An 18,657-nucleotide genomic window follows, 5' to 3' on the forward strand; every position below is an offset into this window, starting at 1 on the left:
TCTATGCGCTATCGAAAGTCTCGATCAGTTTTCCTCTTCTTCCACACCGTTTTCATCGTTTGTTGATGTCTGAGGTATGACGTGGAACTGCAAAGATAACAGAGAGCGTTAGACATAGCAACCCTAAAAAGGGACAATTTCCTTAAGGACGTTTTGCAGGAACAGGATTTTGATTCACAGTCGGAAATGATGAAAAAACTTGGGATGAATGATTTGATCTGTCAGACAAGCTAGCTAACTATCTACCTATCTCTTTTTTTCAGATTACCCAACCTGATCAAAACACACTGAACCTTTCTGATATGTGATATATCAATCTCTCACCACAAAAGTTTTGGGCCAAACCACTCGAACTTTGATCAATTATCTATCCCTTCCAAACCGTTTTATGTACTCAGAGCTCCCTTAGTGTTCACTTTGTTATTTTTTCAATTAGCGGCTTCTATCTCTTTCTCTCTCTTAGTACTCGGCTCATCTGGTGTAGTGTTCCATTCATCCGAACCATTTCTATAGAAGCATGATGTGCATTTCCTTCATCCATCTGCTCCATTCTGCTATACGAGTCGCTTAGCCGGTCGGATATGCTTGGAACTAAGAGGACAAACGAGTAAGGAAGGAGGAGCCCTTCTGCTTACTGCCAAATCGACTCCACCATTTGTGAATTGAAAATGCATGCGGGAAAAGGAAAACGAAAAGGAAAACGAAAACGGGTTTTGGGACGAGAGTGGATTGCAAGTATATGTATATGCAAATGCGTTTTAGTTACTCACTTGTCTGAGCGGCTCGGAATTCATTACGGCTACTACAAACCTACCAATATCGCTTCAGACTGATTCTGGATTAGCGGAGTGTGTACGCCTTTCTATCATTCCCTGAAATAGATGTGGGCAGACGACCTTTTAAAAGGGTTTTAAAAATCCTAAAGGTTCTGTCTGATGCCATTTTGATGGTTTTGTAAATCTGGAAACCTTTTGGAAAGGTTCAGTTGTACTTATATGAAAGTACGAAGGTATTGCTATTTGGAAGGTATTTCGTAAGCCAAAAATAATTTCATCACAAGGGAACATTTTGCACTATCCGATGATTCATTGAAATGTTGTGGTGGTGTTCTCGACGCAATTCCATTACTCTTGCTTTGAGATTTTTAGGTATTCGGATGTTAGGATTTTCAGTTTTTCAGTTTTCAGATTTCCATCTTTACCCTCCTCCTGCTTCCCGCCATTCTATCTATTTTCATCTGAACAAATAAAATCGTTTTGTTTCAACTCATTCTCCAACACAACCCGAAACTCTTTATACATACCGGCAACACTTTTAATCGTGCTGCTTTCCATCGACACCCGCCTAACCGTCGCCGCCTGTTCTGTTTGCTTTTCCCTTGTGTCGCACTTTTCTTTTGGCCTATCGAAAAGAAAAGTGTGTGTGTGTCCCCTTCCCCCCGGTGTCTACTGCTCTTCTTCTCGTTTTCTCGGGTTTTTCCACCAACTAGTCCCCCTTCCCGTCCGTCGTTGTCCCCGCCGGTCCGTAGTACCCGTGGCTCATTGGAAGGGTGATGGTGGTGTGGTCGATGTTAGCTGTAAACACACGGAGGCTGTCCGTCCCTTCCTCTCCTTCTCTCCGCTTCGTTCGTTTGCAGTGTCTTTTCCCCGTTCGCGCTGCTTCTTGTCACCCCGCGTGTCCTGTCGAACGTCGCCTCGCCTTTTTTTCTGCCGCTCTCCACTCTTGGCGTACTATTTCCTTTCGTCTGTCGCCCTGTGAGTGTCAAAAAAGTTTGGCAAGTTGCCAAGTGTGCCCTCTTGGGAGGAATCAAAGAAGCCATGGTGGTAACAGTCGGTTCTCAGCGGAAGCATTACGGGTACCGTCAGGTTTGCTGTGAGGTACACCCGGAATGGATTCGCCAAGAACAGAAACTGAATTCCGTTCCAACTCACCTCAGATCATGATAAGAAGTACCAAACTGGTGTCAGGGGCTCAGCAGAAACAAATACGGGTATAGTTACTCTGTGAAGTATACCCCAAGTGTTTCTGCCGAGTCCCATGCGACGTTCCGAGTCTGGACTCTTTCACAATCATAGCACACGGAAGGAATGCTTTCAGCGGCGAACCCTGGCTTGGATTATGAAAATTACGGGTACAGACATGTACTCAGAACGCTGTTCACGTGATTTCATATCCCAGTCAGGGCTCGTCTCGCACTTCAACTTCCTGAGGAATAATTAGGAATATTTGGGTGAGGGATGATATGAAGGAGGGGGGAAGAGGGCAGTTGAAAAGGAACGGGGGGTCGAGGCGGGAGGGGAGGAAGCGGAGAAGACGACCGCTCGCTGGTGCGCTTGCGAGACCGAATGAGCAGCCACGCGCCCCGAGTGAAGAGAGACACACCACGACGGACGTTTCGTCGTCTCGCGCCCTCCGCCACTCACCGTTGACACTAACCGGGGCATCGATCTCTGCGTCACGTGAAGCGGCCCCGTCGTACTTTTCGGGGGCGGGGTTTCGCCCCGGGGCCCCCCGTTCGCCTTCTACACTCACTATGTTGAAAGCGCACGCCCATCCGACACTCACCGCACATTTGTGAGTAACCGGGGAGAGAGTATTGTGAAAGTGGAGAAGTCGAGGAAAAGTTGAGGAATAGTACTTGACGCGCCGGGGAACGGAGGGAAACTGAAGAATGCGTATGGATATGTGACAGTAACTTATTGGGAGTGACATGTCTGGGAGATGATATGATAAATGGAGAAGATAATTGGTGTTGATTGCTGATGGCACTAATTGATTGCAGCAGAAGAACTATCACAAGTCAGTATCACAAGTCAAGTCAGAAGGATCACAAGATTGGATTCAATGTTTGTGTTGTGATTGGACATTTTGGAGGCTTAATGATGAAACAGTCTAAGGGTTTCAGGATAAGTATTGGCTGAAAATGTGCCAAATTCTTACTGAATCCACAAATTATTTAGGTTCACAAACAGAATATGAGGTAAACCTGCTGCAGTGAAAGCATACTGTTTTTATACATCGGGATTTGCATGAAACTCAGACCCGCACCGGAAATTATCAAGCTTTGAGAGTTCCGCAATATCTCAGTGAGCCTGATTTCCGTATCTCTCAGTGTTTCATGTATTTTCTAAGTTTAAGTAAGCAAAAAGATAAAATTCTCACTTTTCCTCCTAACAGGATACATTGGAAAAATGAAACTTCCCTAATGAGGGAATTTGAGATTTTTTGCCAGAATGACCCTAAGATCTGATCTTCATTCTAATTCTTGATCTTCTGAAATGACCACTGAACTACAAAACATCTGAAGCTGGCTAAACAATTCAGTGTCATCGTTTTTTCAAACATATGGGAATGATTTTCACAGAAAAAGAGACACGTGCTGTACTTCATCATAAGAACCAGATGGTGTTACTATCCGAAATGTGTAATTGGTAATGTTATCAAAAGATCAAGACGAGAGCATATCTGGGTTCTTGAGAATTGGAGTTACAGTATTGGTCAAAAAGGTATAGACTTTGGCCGATTCCATTTGAAATTGTCCAAGTTTGAGAGTGTGTCATGGTAATTCTGATAGTAGAATTTCAATGTATGCGTCGAGCTTCATTTTCGTAGTTGACAACTTTTTGTATTGGCACTTCTTAGCAAGTTACATATCGACAAAGTGATTTCTCCCTCGAATCGGTCAAATTCAGTGGAAAATAATGCGATTTTAGGCTGTCGTCATGAAATGATCAAAACTGTTTAAGAGGCACTATCTGTAAGAGAGAATGTTTGTGTTGGGCCTTGGCACAGTTGCAAAAGCCCGTTGGAAAAGTTTTAATATGTACGATTCATTAGAAACCTACTGGGTGTGACATTCATACTTACCATGACACACTCTCAAAGTTTTACAATTTCAACGGCCAAAGTTCATTTTCTTTTTTCTGTCTGATATCTACTTTGGTGCCTCTACTAGTGTGACGGTTTCAGGAGAAAAAGCAAGCCTGAGAATCAACAAAAATTTATGGATTTTCAATTATTCCATTCAAAATTCAGCGGAATTCCAGAAACTTCTAAAAAGATTTGATTGTTCTTTTGCCGTATAAAAGTGTTTATAGTTTAGACAAAATATGCTCCTCATGTTGGCTTAATCTCAACATTTCCACAACATGAAGCTTTCTTTCATCACTTGCCGAAAGCTACCGTAGCTCGTTTGCATTTTCATATTTCGTATCCCATTCATTAATCTAATCCACCGCCCATTTCATATCTTCATACCGGTGTTCCGACCTGGCACCGCCGCCATCTGTCTTAGTGCTTGCAATCTCCAATTATCCAAGAGCGCCTGGATTACATATAATTGGAGTCCGTTTTGTGCTCGGATATTACGAATATGCCAAGCAGGTGTTCCGCATCTCATCCACCTAAAAGCATAAGGTCGTTGGGTTTGAAGACTTAATGGGTCTTTCGTTGTATTTCTCCCGTTCAAATAGATCATTCGACGAACATAGAGAGGGAGACGGAGGAAGTGAACACATTCCATATTTTCTATCTTTTATCTTTCGTCTCAGACGGAACAGAACAGACAGAGAACGGTCACATTTCTCTTTTCCCTTTCCGTTGACCGTATTTGACCTTATCTGACAAAAGTTTAGTCGTCTTTGGAAAAGGGTATGAGAAACGATAGACTTGATATCGCGAGGTGTCTTGTGCCGACTAACCGAAATGAACTTTCTGATTCAAATAACATTATAATTGGTGTGAGATTTGGTTATTTGGTTTCCAAAGGTTTATTCATGAAATCATAGTTAAAATTCAATTTCAAACAACATTTCAAACTCACGAATTCCTGTGATATTGTAGTAAACAATTTTGAATCCTAAAGGTTTTCACATCATTGTGTCATTTGGCATGACGTTAGTCATATTGAAAACTCTGGATATATTTCGCATAAAACATTCCGTCACACTTCAATCTAATCCGTCTAAAAAAATTTCAGCACACGTTCAAGCACGTGGTGGTATTAGTGTTGGTGAAAGGGGGTCGCACATTTACGAAAACATGTTTACTACTAACCCAAAAACACACGTTGAATGGAAAAATAACGTGGAAAAGGAGTGAAAAATAGGAATGAAGAGAGGAAAAGACAACAAAAATCGTATTGAGAGTTACCGGAGAAAAACAAAGAAGGGGCAAGGAAAACAAGGTGTTGGAAGATGGCAAGGGGGGCGAAGACAGACTGTAAACAATTAGAATCTAGACGAAGGTGTAATAACTGTTATTGCTTCAATGAAATTTGTTTATCATAACATCTTGGAAGGAAATGCCGAAAACAAAAACTTTGCTATACGATTGCTGGTGTGGAATTTGGAAATCAAGAATTATCATGATCGTTGAAAAAATTCCGGGGCTACTTTACCACAGAAAAGCTTATGTAAGGGATATTTGGAAAAACCGTTTGATTAAGACAGTGCAATGTAGGACAAAAAATGTCATCTATTAAAGAATTTGTATTTGTATACAGTGATTCAGTACAGCATCAGAAATTGCTTAAAAAATTGTAGGTGTATAGATAAGGAGTCCTCCGCTATACGATAACTTCTTGTAGTTTTAAGCTGTAAAAATGTATTTGTATACAGAGAATTAGTACAGCATCAAAAATTGTTCTAAAAAATCTAGATGTACAGAGATAAAGAGTCCTCAGCTATACGACTACTTTTTGTAGTTTTAAGCTGAAAAAATGTAGTTGTACATCAAACTGAAGCAAGCTATGGTATGTATAAATTTTCAACAGAAGAAGTGTACAAATCAGTGTTACAATCTATTTAATAACCACAGATTGCCGATCGATGAAGTTTTCGAAACGATTTTCGTCTTTTTTTTTCTTTATTGCTCCGTCAATAGGTTTCCCTTAACTTAAAAAGTATCTCCTGTGTCCCTGCACTTAAAAAAAGTATCTCTATTTGATTAAAGAATCAACTTTAAGAGTTTAGTGTCAAGAGACAGTATTATACATCTGCTGTTTTTTTTCTTCAAATCTCAAATGTTTGAAATTTTTCGGTCCTATGGTTCAGGTTAGCAAATAAATTCAAAAATACTAAAGGGACCATCCCAAAAACTTAATTCAAACCAAAACTGATTACAAAAATCTTCTCTAATTGTTAAATCCGGTATTGATGTAGTAATGGTTTCTGAAAACATTTATTAACGTTTCTTTAGGCGATATTTCTGTTTCCAACTGTTATTGTCTTGTTCAGGTAGGTCTTATTCTGGTATACAGCAATAAATATGAATCCCAAACATACAAACCATTTTTGAACATCAGAAAACACATTATCCGTAGTACTAAACTTTTCTGCGGTTTATGGATTACAGATCTACCAATCCAGCTTTGCAAACTAGGAATCGGGTTTCGCAAGAATCATTTGCAGTATACGTAAAAAATTGATGAGTTGTGTCTTTTGTATCTATTTTTTTTTCTTCTTTTGTCCCAATAAATATAAATGTTGTGATTTCAAAACGTGAAAAAACTGCGGAAACTGTTCTGAGCTTTCTGACTTTTAATTTTTCATACGTACAACTATCACTATAGTTAGTCGTTGTCCAAAAATGCTTCCGTGGCGAAACATCAAAAGATTATCCGGCACGCTATACTTTTTGACGCAAACATCTGAAACCACTAGTTTTTCTATTTAGGATTTTCAAAAGAAGACATAAAACAAGCGAGTTACTAAAAATGAAAATTTTGTCGATATGTAACTTGCTAAGGAGTGCCCGTACGAAAAAATTGTCAACTACAAAAATGGAGTTCTACTCTTGGTATGTTCAATCCATAAAACGTTATTTTGTAGGACAGTTAGTTTTACTATGACACACTCTCAAAATTAGGAATTTTCAACTGAAAAAGGCAAAATATGATATCTTTTCGGTCGGTACTGTGTTTATAGATTTTTGCACATAAATTGGAAAAATTGCTTCACTATTCAAAGACGTTCGATACGTTTATACCGTTCGTCAGTTGATCCATATATTTATAACAGTTTAGATAAAATATTCCCAGTTCTCTATAAAAGTTTATCCGGATTGCTGAGATATTTGAAGAAAAAAGTCCAATCCGATTTCACTTTCACGTGTTTTGCTTCTTGATGCCTTTTCCTCCAATCCCTGAAACTCATTATTTATTTGGAATCCACACTTTTCAAACATCATCCCTTTTCGAAATGAAGCCCTAACGAAACTAATAAGGGCGGTATGTAGCGCAAACTGAGAATTAAAAGTTTATTCCATTTCATGTCTTCTTCCATTCATTTTATGCTCTTTTTTGCTTTTGTGTTGTGCACATCCAACAAAAACGCTTCTCTACAAAAAACTTCTGTTTGTGACGCACTTTGGCAATGAATAATGTGTGGCGATCTCATTGAACATGTTCAACAGAAGCGATCATGCAACTGGCGAATGTTCTTTTTTTGCTTGTTTCTCTTTTCCAACCACTGTTTTTATTGAAAATTGAGCGTTTACTTGATTTAAGTCATGGTGTCAGCCATAGTAGAGTTTTAGACCAAGTGTAGTTGTTTTTTTAGGACTACAACTCTATTTTCTAAAAAACGACGACCTCCCAACACATCTCTTCCCCCGATTGTCAAGGGTCTTCTTTCAATGCTTTTTCGAAAAAAAAATGTGAAAAGAGCTCAGAACACTTTATCTTTGTCGGCATGTTCTTTTTTATTTGGAGAGACTAGTGCAACTCGAAAATGTACGTTTTTAGAATAGCAAAAAAAGAAGGATTGGTGGGTGCTAACTTTTGTTCCGGTTGTGTGTGGACTATGTTGCATGTTCTAACATTTTGAAAGTTGAGAAATTTGATTCTTTCCAGTAAGTTGGCATTCAGAACCAGCCGAATGCACTCATCCTAAAGTACATACATGATTCATCTCCAAATTTGGCCAATTTATTATAAGCTAGTTGTGGTCTCCGGTGAAAACAAAATCATTCTCCACTTTTTTGTTTGCAGATACAAAACAACGAAACTTTCTTTCAAAATATGCGTATTGTGAATCATGTGGAAAATTTTTGTTCCTTTTCATTTTTCCATTACCAGAAAACTTTAAGAATGCTTTTTGTCAATTTTTCTTTCCCTGGTGCTTTCATTTTTCTCCCACAGAACCTTAAATAAAGAATCAACTTTTCAATCAACCGTCATCTTGATTTTTTTCTCAAATTTTAATTTAAATTTAAAAAGAAAAAAAAAGATGGATAGGGCTAAGATACCGCTAAGATTTATGGGTCTCCATCTATTTCTCCATTCCTTTCGGGATTTTCTTTTTTCAATTTTAATTGGACACAACCTTCCTATCTGCATATTCATAGTATTTCTGACATTTCCAGATTTTGAGGAAGATTTTGGGGGCGGACACTTTAATTTCGTTTCTCTGCTGCACCATTTATCCATAAATTTGAATTCAAACCGAGTATTTTTCAATCTTCCCTTTTCACATTTTCTTGTCGAAACTGACGTATCTCTCTCAACCCACGGATTTCTAACACTATAAATACTGGGTTCATCTGAATCTTTATATTTTAAAGTCCCGTTCAAGAATGGCCATGAATCTCCAGGACCGTTATGACAACGAACTCAAGAGATGCTACTGTGTAAGTTCATTGAGACCACTTTTTTATTATTATTAGTAAATGTTTAAAATAGGAAACATGGTTGTCTGCGTGTTTAAGATAATCTGAAATCTGTCCTTTAATTCTTATGAAGCCAAAAATAAATTTGTTTGGCTTCCCTACGTCAATTTTTATTGGTTATTTTGCATCACGGATTAAAACAGTTATTTTCATCATCAAGTATTTACAGTATCTCAAAAAATGGAAAACTTAAATTTAAATTGGCTAAACAGAACAAAAAAATCACACTATTTTTGTAGGGACACTATTTGAAATGTATCAGGTTGTCAAAGTGAAAAGCTTCAACATTTCGCTAATATGCACTGACATTAGTCGATTTCAGGAAGAAACGGCTTTCACTACCTGTAACTTACATGGTAGTGTCCCAGCAGAAATTGATGAATTTTAAAAGTTATGTAATATTTTTGCGCTCTCCAACCAATACAAAATAATGTTTGTCGGGCAATCGGGCGGCACCGAAATGCATTGTGAAGGTTGGTCATTTTCCACTGAAAACAGTAAAACTTGATAACCTATTGAGCTGTACCAGTTACATTTCAGACTCGTCGCGACTGCAACTTCAGTTGCGAAGTCGCATCGCTTTGTGACAGTATTTCGGATGGTATTCTCAAGAAATCCTTCATAAAAGAAGTCGAGATTGCCTTCGTCGAGCAAGACACTATCTCGGGCGTCTTGCGTGGTGCTCATGGGGACTGGTGCGAAATGTTCAAGGATAATGTGAGTTTGAGCTTTTCATTTATAGGAATTCCCAATGTTTTACAATTTTTAGGCTAACGAAATGGACACTCATATGTGTTTCATCAAGAACAGTGTCTTCCGTGCTGCAGTAGTCATGCAGTTTATCTACAACTGCACCATGGGAGTCTACAAGAGCTGCAGAAGTATAATTCCTTTGGTTTCTTTTTAAAACCAAGCAACAGTTTTGTAGATCGCATGCTCCATCAATTTCTCATCGATCCACTTGGGCGTATCATTCCGGAAAACGGTGACTTTGTTCACCGCATCATTACTAATCCGAGATTCAACTTTGCAAGGCTGTTCCGCTCGTCTATCCGTATCTTGAACCACGAAATCAAACGTATCGAGTTCACCAGGGATTGTGTCCATGAATTCGTGCAGGTATGTTAATATCTAGGGTTTGCTTCCCTACAATGTTATAATTTTAGTTCTTGGACCTCCAACTACCACAAGTTGAGCTGACTAACCAAAATTTGATTCACAAGGTCACATCGGAAGGAAGAAAAGATCTTGAGAAGTGAGTCATCACATAATTCCTAAGAAATTTTGTATATGTCAGAACTCTCAAACAACACACCTTTTTGTGGAAAACCTACAAAGTTTGGCATGTCAAAAACCGCAACTTCCTTCTAACCACGGAGAGAATGATGGCTTGCAACTTGTGCAAGTTGATCCGCATGGTAACTTTAATAAGAAAAATAAAGCGTTCTAATCACCTTTTAATTAAGCGCGACATGCACGTATTGGCTCTCAACCACTGGAATGACTTCTCGGCGATTCCAGATCCACTCCACCCACGCAACTTTGAAAACTTGTTCAGTAAGCTTTGAGCCATCCTTTATCAGATATTATCATAAAACTCTTCTCCAGTGCTTATATAAGTTTTAATTCTCTTGCTTTAAAGTTCTTGTACTTTTCAATTGTTCAGTATATACTTCTTGTGTTTTCTGCTTTCGCACCAGTTTATAATATGCTTTTTTAAACTGTGAAGCCATCACAATCTTTCTGAACAGTACCAATGTTTTTTGATTCCGCATTCTCTAATCGTTTATACAAATACGTTGCTTGAATCATTTTTTTAACCCTAATGTTTTTTGTTTCCATTAACGTCTTGCTTTTCCCCTACCGTTTGATTGCTTCTGCTTCTTTAATAAATAAATACACTATATATTATGAAAAAATATTTTATAACATAAAAAATACCTAAAAAAGACTTAAAACTAAAACTTAACCCAAGTTCAAAAAATCCTGGAGATACTCTTCAGACTCTCAATTTTGGTGAGTTTTGGTATTCGTATGATACGTAGTTACCATCGTTAAACAGTAAAACTTTTTCATTTAAGAAACTGAAGCCCATTATAAAGTACTTGACAATGCTGTGCTATTCGCGCTAGTCTCTTTTCAACAGCATTTTGAAAAATCACCACAAGTTGAAGTTTTTTTTTATTTCAGACAGGCGACAGCTACGTCTCATTTCAGAAACATAACACGTTTTTACAAAAAAACGTTTAGAAAATATCAGTTCATGATTTTGACTCAAAATAAAGTTGATCCCACAGTCTTCTGCTGAAGAAAGATGTTGATAAATTTCACAGAAAAATATCCAGATGTTTCGAAGTTTTCTATACGGTCACTAGACACATTTTTGTTGAATGGTTGTTTAATCTTCTTCCATAAAATTTTGAAGGTTTCTTTGACGGATCTTAGTTATTTTAGAAGCTCCATAACATGTTCCCACCACAATGACTCTGTTGAAGTTTAATACTGTGAAGTCAGGAATCTGATATTGATAAACACTCTCACTTACTCCCAAGAATTCTTTTTTAGTCTCGAAAATTACGAAGCTATGAGGTTGAAGTTTTATAGATTGCGATTTGCTTTCGATTACTTGAAGTTAGTATCCAAACAGTGTTAAAATATTTGAGTGAAGAAAACAAAAGTTTTATTGCCTTGCGGCTTTTTCTTTTTTGTCTATTCTGAATCACCATGCCTAGGCTCACAGGCCCACTTATGCATCGCCTTCACCTGACCGTCTCTCGCAGACCAGCCAGGAACGCCCCCGAATACGGGAGAAAACAACGGCCGGTTATAAGGACACCTCTCGGCTAGCAGCCAACATCTCACGGGTTCCGCCATCCGCTATGTTAATACGTGAGAAAAGAGGGGGAGAGACTGTGCACTGTGAGGAGACGCAGCGTAACGTCTCGCAGTTTTTAGGATTTCCTTCATTTTTTGCGTTTTTTTTCTTAAAAGTGTGTTAACATTCAGAAATTTTTATTGGAAAATGATAGGTTTACATTTCTGATTGATCATGTCACAACTTTCAGCAAAAAAATTGTAAATATATTTAACGCCCAAAACACTTTTTTTTTCTGAATCCACACTATAAAATAAGATTTGTTTTCCAATTGTTTCAGACCTCGATTATATTCACAAAAGTTGTGGTTTTGTTTCATTTATTTATTTTTGCACAGTTGCTGACGAATTGAAGCATCATACAAAGATATTCAATAGTACTGTTTGCAATCTGATCAACTTATTTTTAACAGTTTAGATGAGATTCTAAATCAGTGAACCTTGATTAAGCTCAATGAAAATTACTTTAAATTAATTATTGAACCTAAAAGTCATAATTAACCATGTGTGAGTATTTTTCATAACTCCAGTGTCTTGTTCAAAAGTAATTTGTTATTACATACTTTTTTTAAATGAAACTATAAACAATTCTCTCAACTTCAAGCGAACTTGATCCCTTTAATTTTTTGTTTCCCACCATTCGATGATTTCTTCTTTTCCAATGAAAAAACAAATTTGAGAAAAATAAATTTATTTCATTTCATTCCGATAGTTTCAGATAGAACAAAATGAATACCGACATAGAAAAAGTTTGAAGGACACGTAAAGATGGTATAACGGTTGTATGTGGTGAAGGAGGGGGAAATCAAATTACTACACATTCTGAAGTTCAGAATTTTAAAAACTCGAAAAGATAGGAAGAGAAAAGAAAACAAAGCGCTCCCGTGCGAATCTGTTAGGAAAAAAAATGAGTAGAATAAGAATTTTTGGAAGGAATAGGAAAAGGGGAATGAACTATTTCGGGTATGAAATACTTTGGTACCTATCATTCCAAAAACAAAACATTTGACCCCGGCTAAAACGTATTTTGGTTCAAATTCAAAGAATTCGAATATCAATACACAATGGAATCACAATTTTTGATGGTTAACAAAGAAAACTGGGCTGGATGGTATAGAAAATGACAGTTTGTGATTGACCATAAAAAAATAGGAAAAATAAGAAAAAAGCAACTAAAAAAAAACCAAATTCGAGTATTCGTTTTCTGATGGGATTGATGGACACGTAAAATTTGCGGATGGGAAGGAGATTGGAAGCGGAAGCGTTTACTACAGTAAAAATAAGGAAAAAGCGGGTAGGCATAGAATGTATGGATCTATAAGTGTACATTTTCACAATTCGATATCAATTCTAGCATCATCAGCATGTCTGAGCGTACGCCTTGCATGAGAGCACTGCCGGTGATGGGTATCCTCCCCAGCTACCACTTTTCGATGATGGTACACGTATTGAGCGATCACTGTCGTTTGGATGATCCGGGTCGTCCAGCGATAGAGTTTGTGAGATTATTGGAAGAATTGGGCGAACCTGTAACGTATGATGTCTTCGGACGTTTTCACATTTTCTTTCTTCTTTTTTTTTTTACAAATTCTAGACTACAGGAAGACGAGGTAATAGACGATAATTAGGTATAATTAGAAAGAAGGTAGGGTGTGGCTAGGAAATTAGTGCGATCTTTGAACAGATGTTCTGTTTCATGAATACTGTACATTACTTTTGTCACTTTTGCGATACAACCATTTACTAGACACAAAACCAAAACAAACCTCTATCACACATTCATCAACTTGCTCCTGATCTTTAGGATCCAGCAAATTGAAAATCCTTCCCATCTCCGCAATATGGGCGAACACCATGGCACACTGGGGACTCAGTTGCAGGGCGCCGAGGACATCCCAATGTTTCAGATACATGTGACCCATACAATGGAATAAATGACGGAGCATTTTCTTGACCGCTGGTTCGAAGCTGTCGTTGAACTTGTTTCCTGGAGAAAATTCAAATTTTCGTTAATCAATAAAATTTTAAAAAACTTACCATATTTGGTGGGGAATATCTCTTCCTGTCGACTCATTGTCTCACATTGTGTTATAACACAGTCGATATACTGCATTGCTGGATACACTTGACGTTTTCCTCGTTCATCCTGATAGATCGCTTTGCTTGTACCGGGATAGCTCATGTGAGGACACGATTGTTGGGTGCACACCTCCGTCAATGTTCCGCACAATGCGTTGACATGCTCGAATAGTCCTAATACGTTGTGAGCGATCCATTCGCGCTTTTCGATTCCAACTGGTTGACTCGTGAACTTTGTGATAGTCTGCAATTCAAATGTCATTTGATTGCATTTTGGTGAGAACGCAATGTTTTTAGACAAAAATATTTGTAAACTTAAAAATGTAAAATTGGATTTTTTTAAAGACAGCATCGAAATTTTATCAGGGTAATTAAAAACAATGTTTGAATCATTTAAAACGATAGTTTTTGAAGGTTGATGTATAAAACCCCATAGGTCCGCAATTGTGCGTCAGTTATGATGCATTTGCACAGAAATGTACTTGAGGGGATTATTTGGAAAAAAGGTTAACAAAAACATCAAAATAAAGCTTTTTCAGCAAAAATCCCAAATTTAATGAATTAAAATTTTCAATTCCAGTTCCCACTACGTTTCTTTTGTTCAATTTTTGTGTTTTTCCACGACTGTTCGTGTTTCAATCGTGTTTTCAGTGTTTCAGACCAGTCAGAAAATTCTCCAATTCAACTCACATTTCCATCAATCGAATCACATACACACATCAAATCCGACGACTTCGCCTGTGGTCGGATTGCCAATGACGCTGATGCGACACGTTTGGACATTCGATCTGCAGCGTTTGCCACGGCCGTTCCGCCAGTTCCAGTTGTTGCGGTTCTCTCCTTACTTCGACGCGAACGGCTGAAAATTGATGGATTATTGATGTGAATTCAGGTCGGTTGATGTGTAATTATCCCCCTCTCTGTGTGTAATCCCTTTTTTGACCCCAAATCAGTACTCGTCATTTTCTGTAGATAGTTGTTGGTGCAACTGCTGTAATTTGTCGTCAATTTGAACACCACTGCTCTTCCGTCGCATAAAACTGCAACTACTGAACAACTGACGAAAATTGCCAAACACCGAACGCACTGATCGATCAGTAGCCGTCGTTAAGTCTGGCTCTTCTACCAGCTCCGACATTGGGCAAGACACTTTTCAAAAGGTCCCACGCACCCTTAGACACTCATTGGTTATATGGTCGGTTATTTGAAATACTGGAAATTGATGAATGAAATTTACTTTTCAACGGAAAAGACAAAAAAAGGGGATGGTAAATTGAATTTTCAAAGTGAGTGGGAGGAGGGATGTGTCAGAAACGTGAAGAAAAGATGGAAGTGAAGAAACGACGAAGTTGAGAAGAATAAGAAGACGTCTTAGAAAAAAGGAGAAGAAGAAGAAGGCAAAGTATGAGTAGGCGTGTCGGAACAGAATCACCTGCGGAAAACGAATTTCCGTTTTGGTCAGAATGAGAGTGGTGCGGAGCGCCGCAAAAAAAAAACAACTGAATGATTCTAACTTCTTCCACACTGCAAATTTTTGGCTCAAAGTGATGTGAGTGGCGAACTATTAGGCACTTGGTGGGCTCCTAGCAGCGTCGGAAATTGGTTTCGAAGTGCGCAAAGTGTGCTATTGAGAATGTCCAAAAAGGAGAGAGCACAAAAGTTATTTTGGAAAAAAATCAGGAATGCGGTGGGGTGTCCCAGAGTTAGTTCCATTTGAAGTTGTTGTCACTCCTAATAAGAAAGACCATAACAATATATTCTCTAGAAAAAGACAAACTGGAAAGTCCAATCCATTACTAAACCGCTTTAGTAAGAATACCACCTCAATAAGCACACAAACTCTCGTCATCACAAGCAAAATCAAAAGCGAGAAAGGAGAAAAAAAAAACTTTTTTCGAAGCGAATACACCTATCTGTTGACACACAGCCATCACATAACAACTCTCCTCCCATATAAACATTTCGCCACACTTGGGCCGTGGTGCTCCGCGTCATAAATGGAGAATGAACAGGAAAGTAAGTGATAATGATAGGTATTCAGTGGAAAAGTGCAATGGAAAGAAGAGGAGAATGACAAAAGGAAAATGAAAAGAAGAAGGAGAAGCAAAACGGAGGAAAAAAAAAACAAATCGGGGGGCCCGTCCGATGGATTTGTGTGTGTTTGGTGGGCTTTGTATGTGGTTGGGTGCCGCGGCGACCGGGCGTCCTTTTCTATGGACAGAATAGAAGAAAAACTGAGAATAAGCGTTCTTGAAACTTTTATGGTAAACATTTCGAAAAGTTTTGCAAGTTTCAAAACTTATGGTTTCGGGCAAGTCGTAAATTTTGGAAGGATACTGTAGGTTATTCTGGTTTTTCTGGTTGTTTGGCTTTTTTGGTTTTGCCTGTAAGTTTGACCGGAAAAATTTGTTAAGACATTTCTCAATGCCTGAAATTAACTTAAAGTCAGAAAAACAATAACCCTACTCAAATATATGACCCAAACAAGAAAGACGGCCGGTCATTTCGAAAATTTCTCAAAATGCTTGCAAAGTTCAGTCTTGCAAAGTGGAGGTTTCTTTTTCTTGCCCCCTCCGAAACAAACAGCGCAAACGTCAGCCCTCTGATCCCGCTCTCAAACAAATATAATCAATCGATAATCGGATTTAAGACAAAAGGAACCGAAAATGTTTCTCTTTTCACCTCACGGAAGGAATGATGATGAAAACAGAAAAGTAGGAAAAGAATAATACACTACCACTCTTCTTTTCTTCAGAGACTTCGGAGACAGGAGGACTAGGAAGAGAGAAATGAGGAAAACGGGGCGAGAAGATTGTCTCCTCTTCAAACAGGTGAGAGTGAAACTTGTCAATGCATACAATAGACAAATATGCACATGGTAGACCTATTTTGTCCGGTAGTTTTGACGTTTCAACTATTTTTTTCCTTCTTTTCACTTATGTCAACCATCCCTTCAAAACATTTCTGGTTGGTAAGTTCTCTGTTATTAGGTTTGACGGTGGAAACCGCCAAACTTAGATATACAGAACTTTTTTTTCGATTTTGACCTGTGCTTCAGGCCAAATCAATATCAATGAACACAACGTTTCTGTGTAAAAGAATAAAAGGCCGGAGAAGGAGCTGATATTGGATATCTTGTTCAAGATTTTTGTCTGCTTCTCAGCTCCCGGGCGGATAAAAAACATATGGAGACGGATATCGACAGAAAAATAGAGGAGCAGCAGGAAGAGAGATGGGCAGCCGTGTGAGTTTTTGATTGATCAACACCGCTGATTTTTGAAAGTTGTCCTCTTCTCTAATTTTTGCAGTTTTCTTTTGCTTAGCTCTTTTTTCTTCTATTTTGATTTACTATGGTGTTGTTGTACTAAACTAAGGCAATTTTGCAAACAATTTTTTTTCAAAGAAGGTTTTTTTACTCTTTTCTCAAAATAAATTAACTTATTTTTTTGAACTAAAACACTTACCATATTCGAACTATTCGGTAGATCCCTTCTTGAATCCCAGAAAATTGGCATAAAATCATTGCGACGGGGTCCGGTGCGACCGGGTGAGGGAAAGAAGGAGGAATGCCGCGCGGAGAACGCCAAAACACACCTTATTAGGTAGCAGAGTGCGGGGGAGCGCGTTTTCTTATATCCACCAGACCCTCCGCCACGTCACCCTTCACCACACGGTAAGACAAAATTGGTGGGAAGGGAAAATCTAATGACGTGTCATTCCCCCTATGTTGATGTTATCTTAAGTAGCCTTAAATGGAAAAATATTCTGATTCTGATTTTGATTCCACTAAGAAATGCTGAAACTTTTTGCTATAAATGTCCACATGATAGGAAATGTTGAAAAATATTGATCGAAAAGTGGAGAGTTTGTAAATGGAAAACGTTGCCAAAAAGTGAAAAAATGCCCTCTTCCCAAGCCAATAAAATACTATTTTGCAAGGATGATAATGGGCTAAATTTTATGTGCTGGTGTCGATGCATATTCAATTAGGAATCGATTTATGTGATCAGAGTTCAGTTTTCGTTTTCAGAGTTGATCGATACCATAACCAGAGACTGATAGGTTGGTAGATCACTATTAATAAATTTAGATTGAGACATTGTTAGTTAAGCTGGACCCTCTTGCCTTGCAAATCAGGATTTTGAAATTTCACAAAAAGTGGCACCTAACAAGGGAAGTATTTAGTGACACGGCTTTCAAACTATCTATAAATTCGGTCATAGGTACTTTTGACTACGAGGAATCCATTTCTACACTCGAAACCGGCGAAATGTCTCTGCGAGCCGAGGTATGAGCCTCAGACTTCCCTTGTGAGTAAACCGCTATGTATATAAGAGTAAAAATGAACAGGTGAAACTGGATAAGGTGACTCAATGAGATGGAGGCAACATTACAATACTGCCAGGTAGTACACTCGGAGCCAACCTGTGCCGCTCCCCAAGTCTCAAATGAAACAGTTCGGAATGTCCACCTTCTCCCAACCTCCATCGGCGCTCTTCAATTGCGCTTTCTTTTTTTCTCATCCCCTCTACAAATTTCAATCTATCTACAGCACTTCGATCGTTCCGGCAGCCGTGTAACGTCCAATTTTGGGTGTGCCGTTTTTGGCCCCGTCTCCCGTCCCGTCCCCATCGACAGATAATGTGCCATGTTTACATAGATGGGACATAGACAAGTTGATGATAAGCAAAGAAACGATGAATGAAAGACATAATGACTGTCTTAAGATATTAGTCATCGTCGCAACTATTATGGGAACAGAGGAGAGAAAAAAGAACTAAGAATATTGAATTTATAAAGCAGTGTAGCCACATCCCTTAACATAATGAGACTAAAAGTAATTTAATAATGACGAAGAAGGGGAAAATATGTGAAAAGAGAAATCTTCTCCAAAAATTCCGAGAGGATGCGGGTCCCAAATTTTCTCACACCTACGTTTAAAGATAAGACTCAAATTTCAAAAAAAAAATCACTTTTTCAAAAAAACAGAAAACCAGTTCACATTTTCAAGAAAGCAAAGACTACATTTCTATTCCT

General features: G+C 38.3%; 2 protein-coding genes across 2 annotated transcripts; one reads left to right on the top strand and one right to left on the bottom strand.

The window, feature by feature from the left end:
• Nucleotides 1–8,574: 8,574 nt before the first annotated feature.
• GCK72_025392 (uncharacterized protein) lies at nucleotides 8,575–10,235 on the top strand (the record flags this gene model as incomplete). Its single annotated transcript, XM_003103599.2, has 7 exons — nucleotides 8,575–8,628; nucleotides 9,208–9,384; nucleotides 9,437–9,548; nucleotides 9,596–9,786; nucleotides 9,834–9,922; nucleotides 9,965–10,085; nucleotides 10,134–10,235. The coding sequence occupies 7 exons, from the start codon at nucleotides 8,575–8,577 to the stop codon at nucleotides 10,233–10,235; spliced, it is 846 nt and encodes a 281-aa protein (XP_003103647.2).
• A 2,665-nt stretch (nucleotides 10,236–12,900) lies between these two features.
• On the bottom strand, nucleotides 12,901–14,758 carry GCK72_025393 (uncharacterized protein; the record flags this gene model as incomplete). Its single annotated transcript, XM_053736321.1, has 5 exons — nucleotides 12,901–13,068; nucleotides 13,308–13,528; nucleotides 13,579–13,864; nucleotides 14,311–14,479; nucleotides 14,577–14,758. The coding sequence occupies 5 exons, from the start codon at nucleotides 14,756–14,758 to the stop codon at nucleotides 12,901–12,903; spliced, it is 1,026 nt and encodes a 341-aa protein (XP_053579887.1).
• Nucleotides 14,759–18,657: the final 3,899 nt, after the last annotated feature.

Source organism: Caenorhabditis remanei, chromosome X (assembly GCF_010183535.1).
Source record: "Caenorhabditis remanei strain PX506 chromosome X, whole genome shotgun sequence".
NCBI classification, from domain to species: Eukaryota; Metazoa; Nematoda; class Chromadorea; order Rhabditida; family Rhabditidae; genus Caenorhabditis; species Caenorhabditis remanei.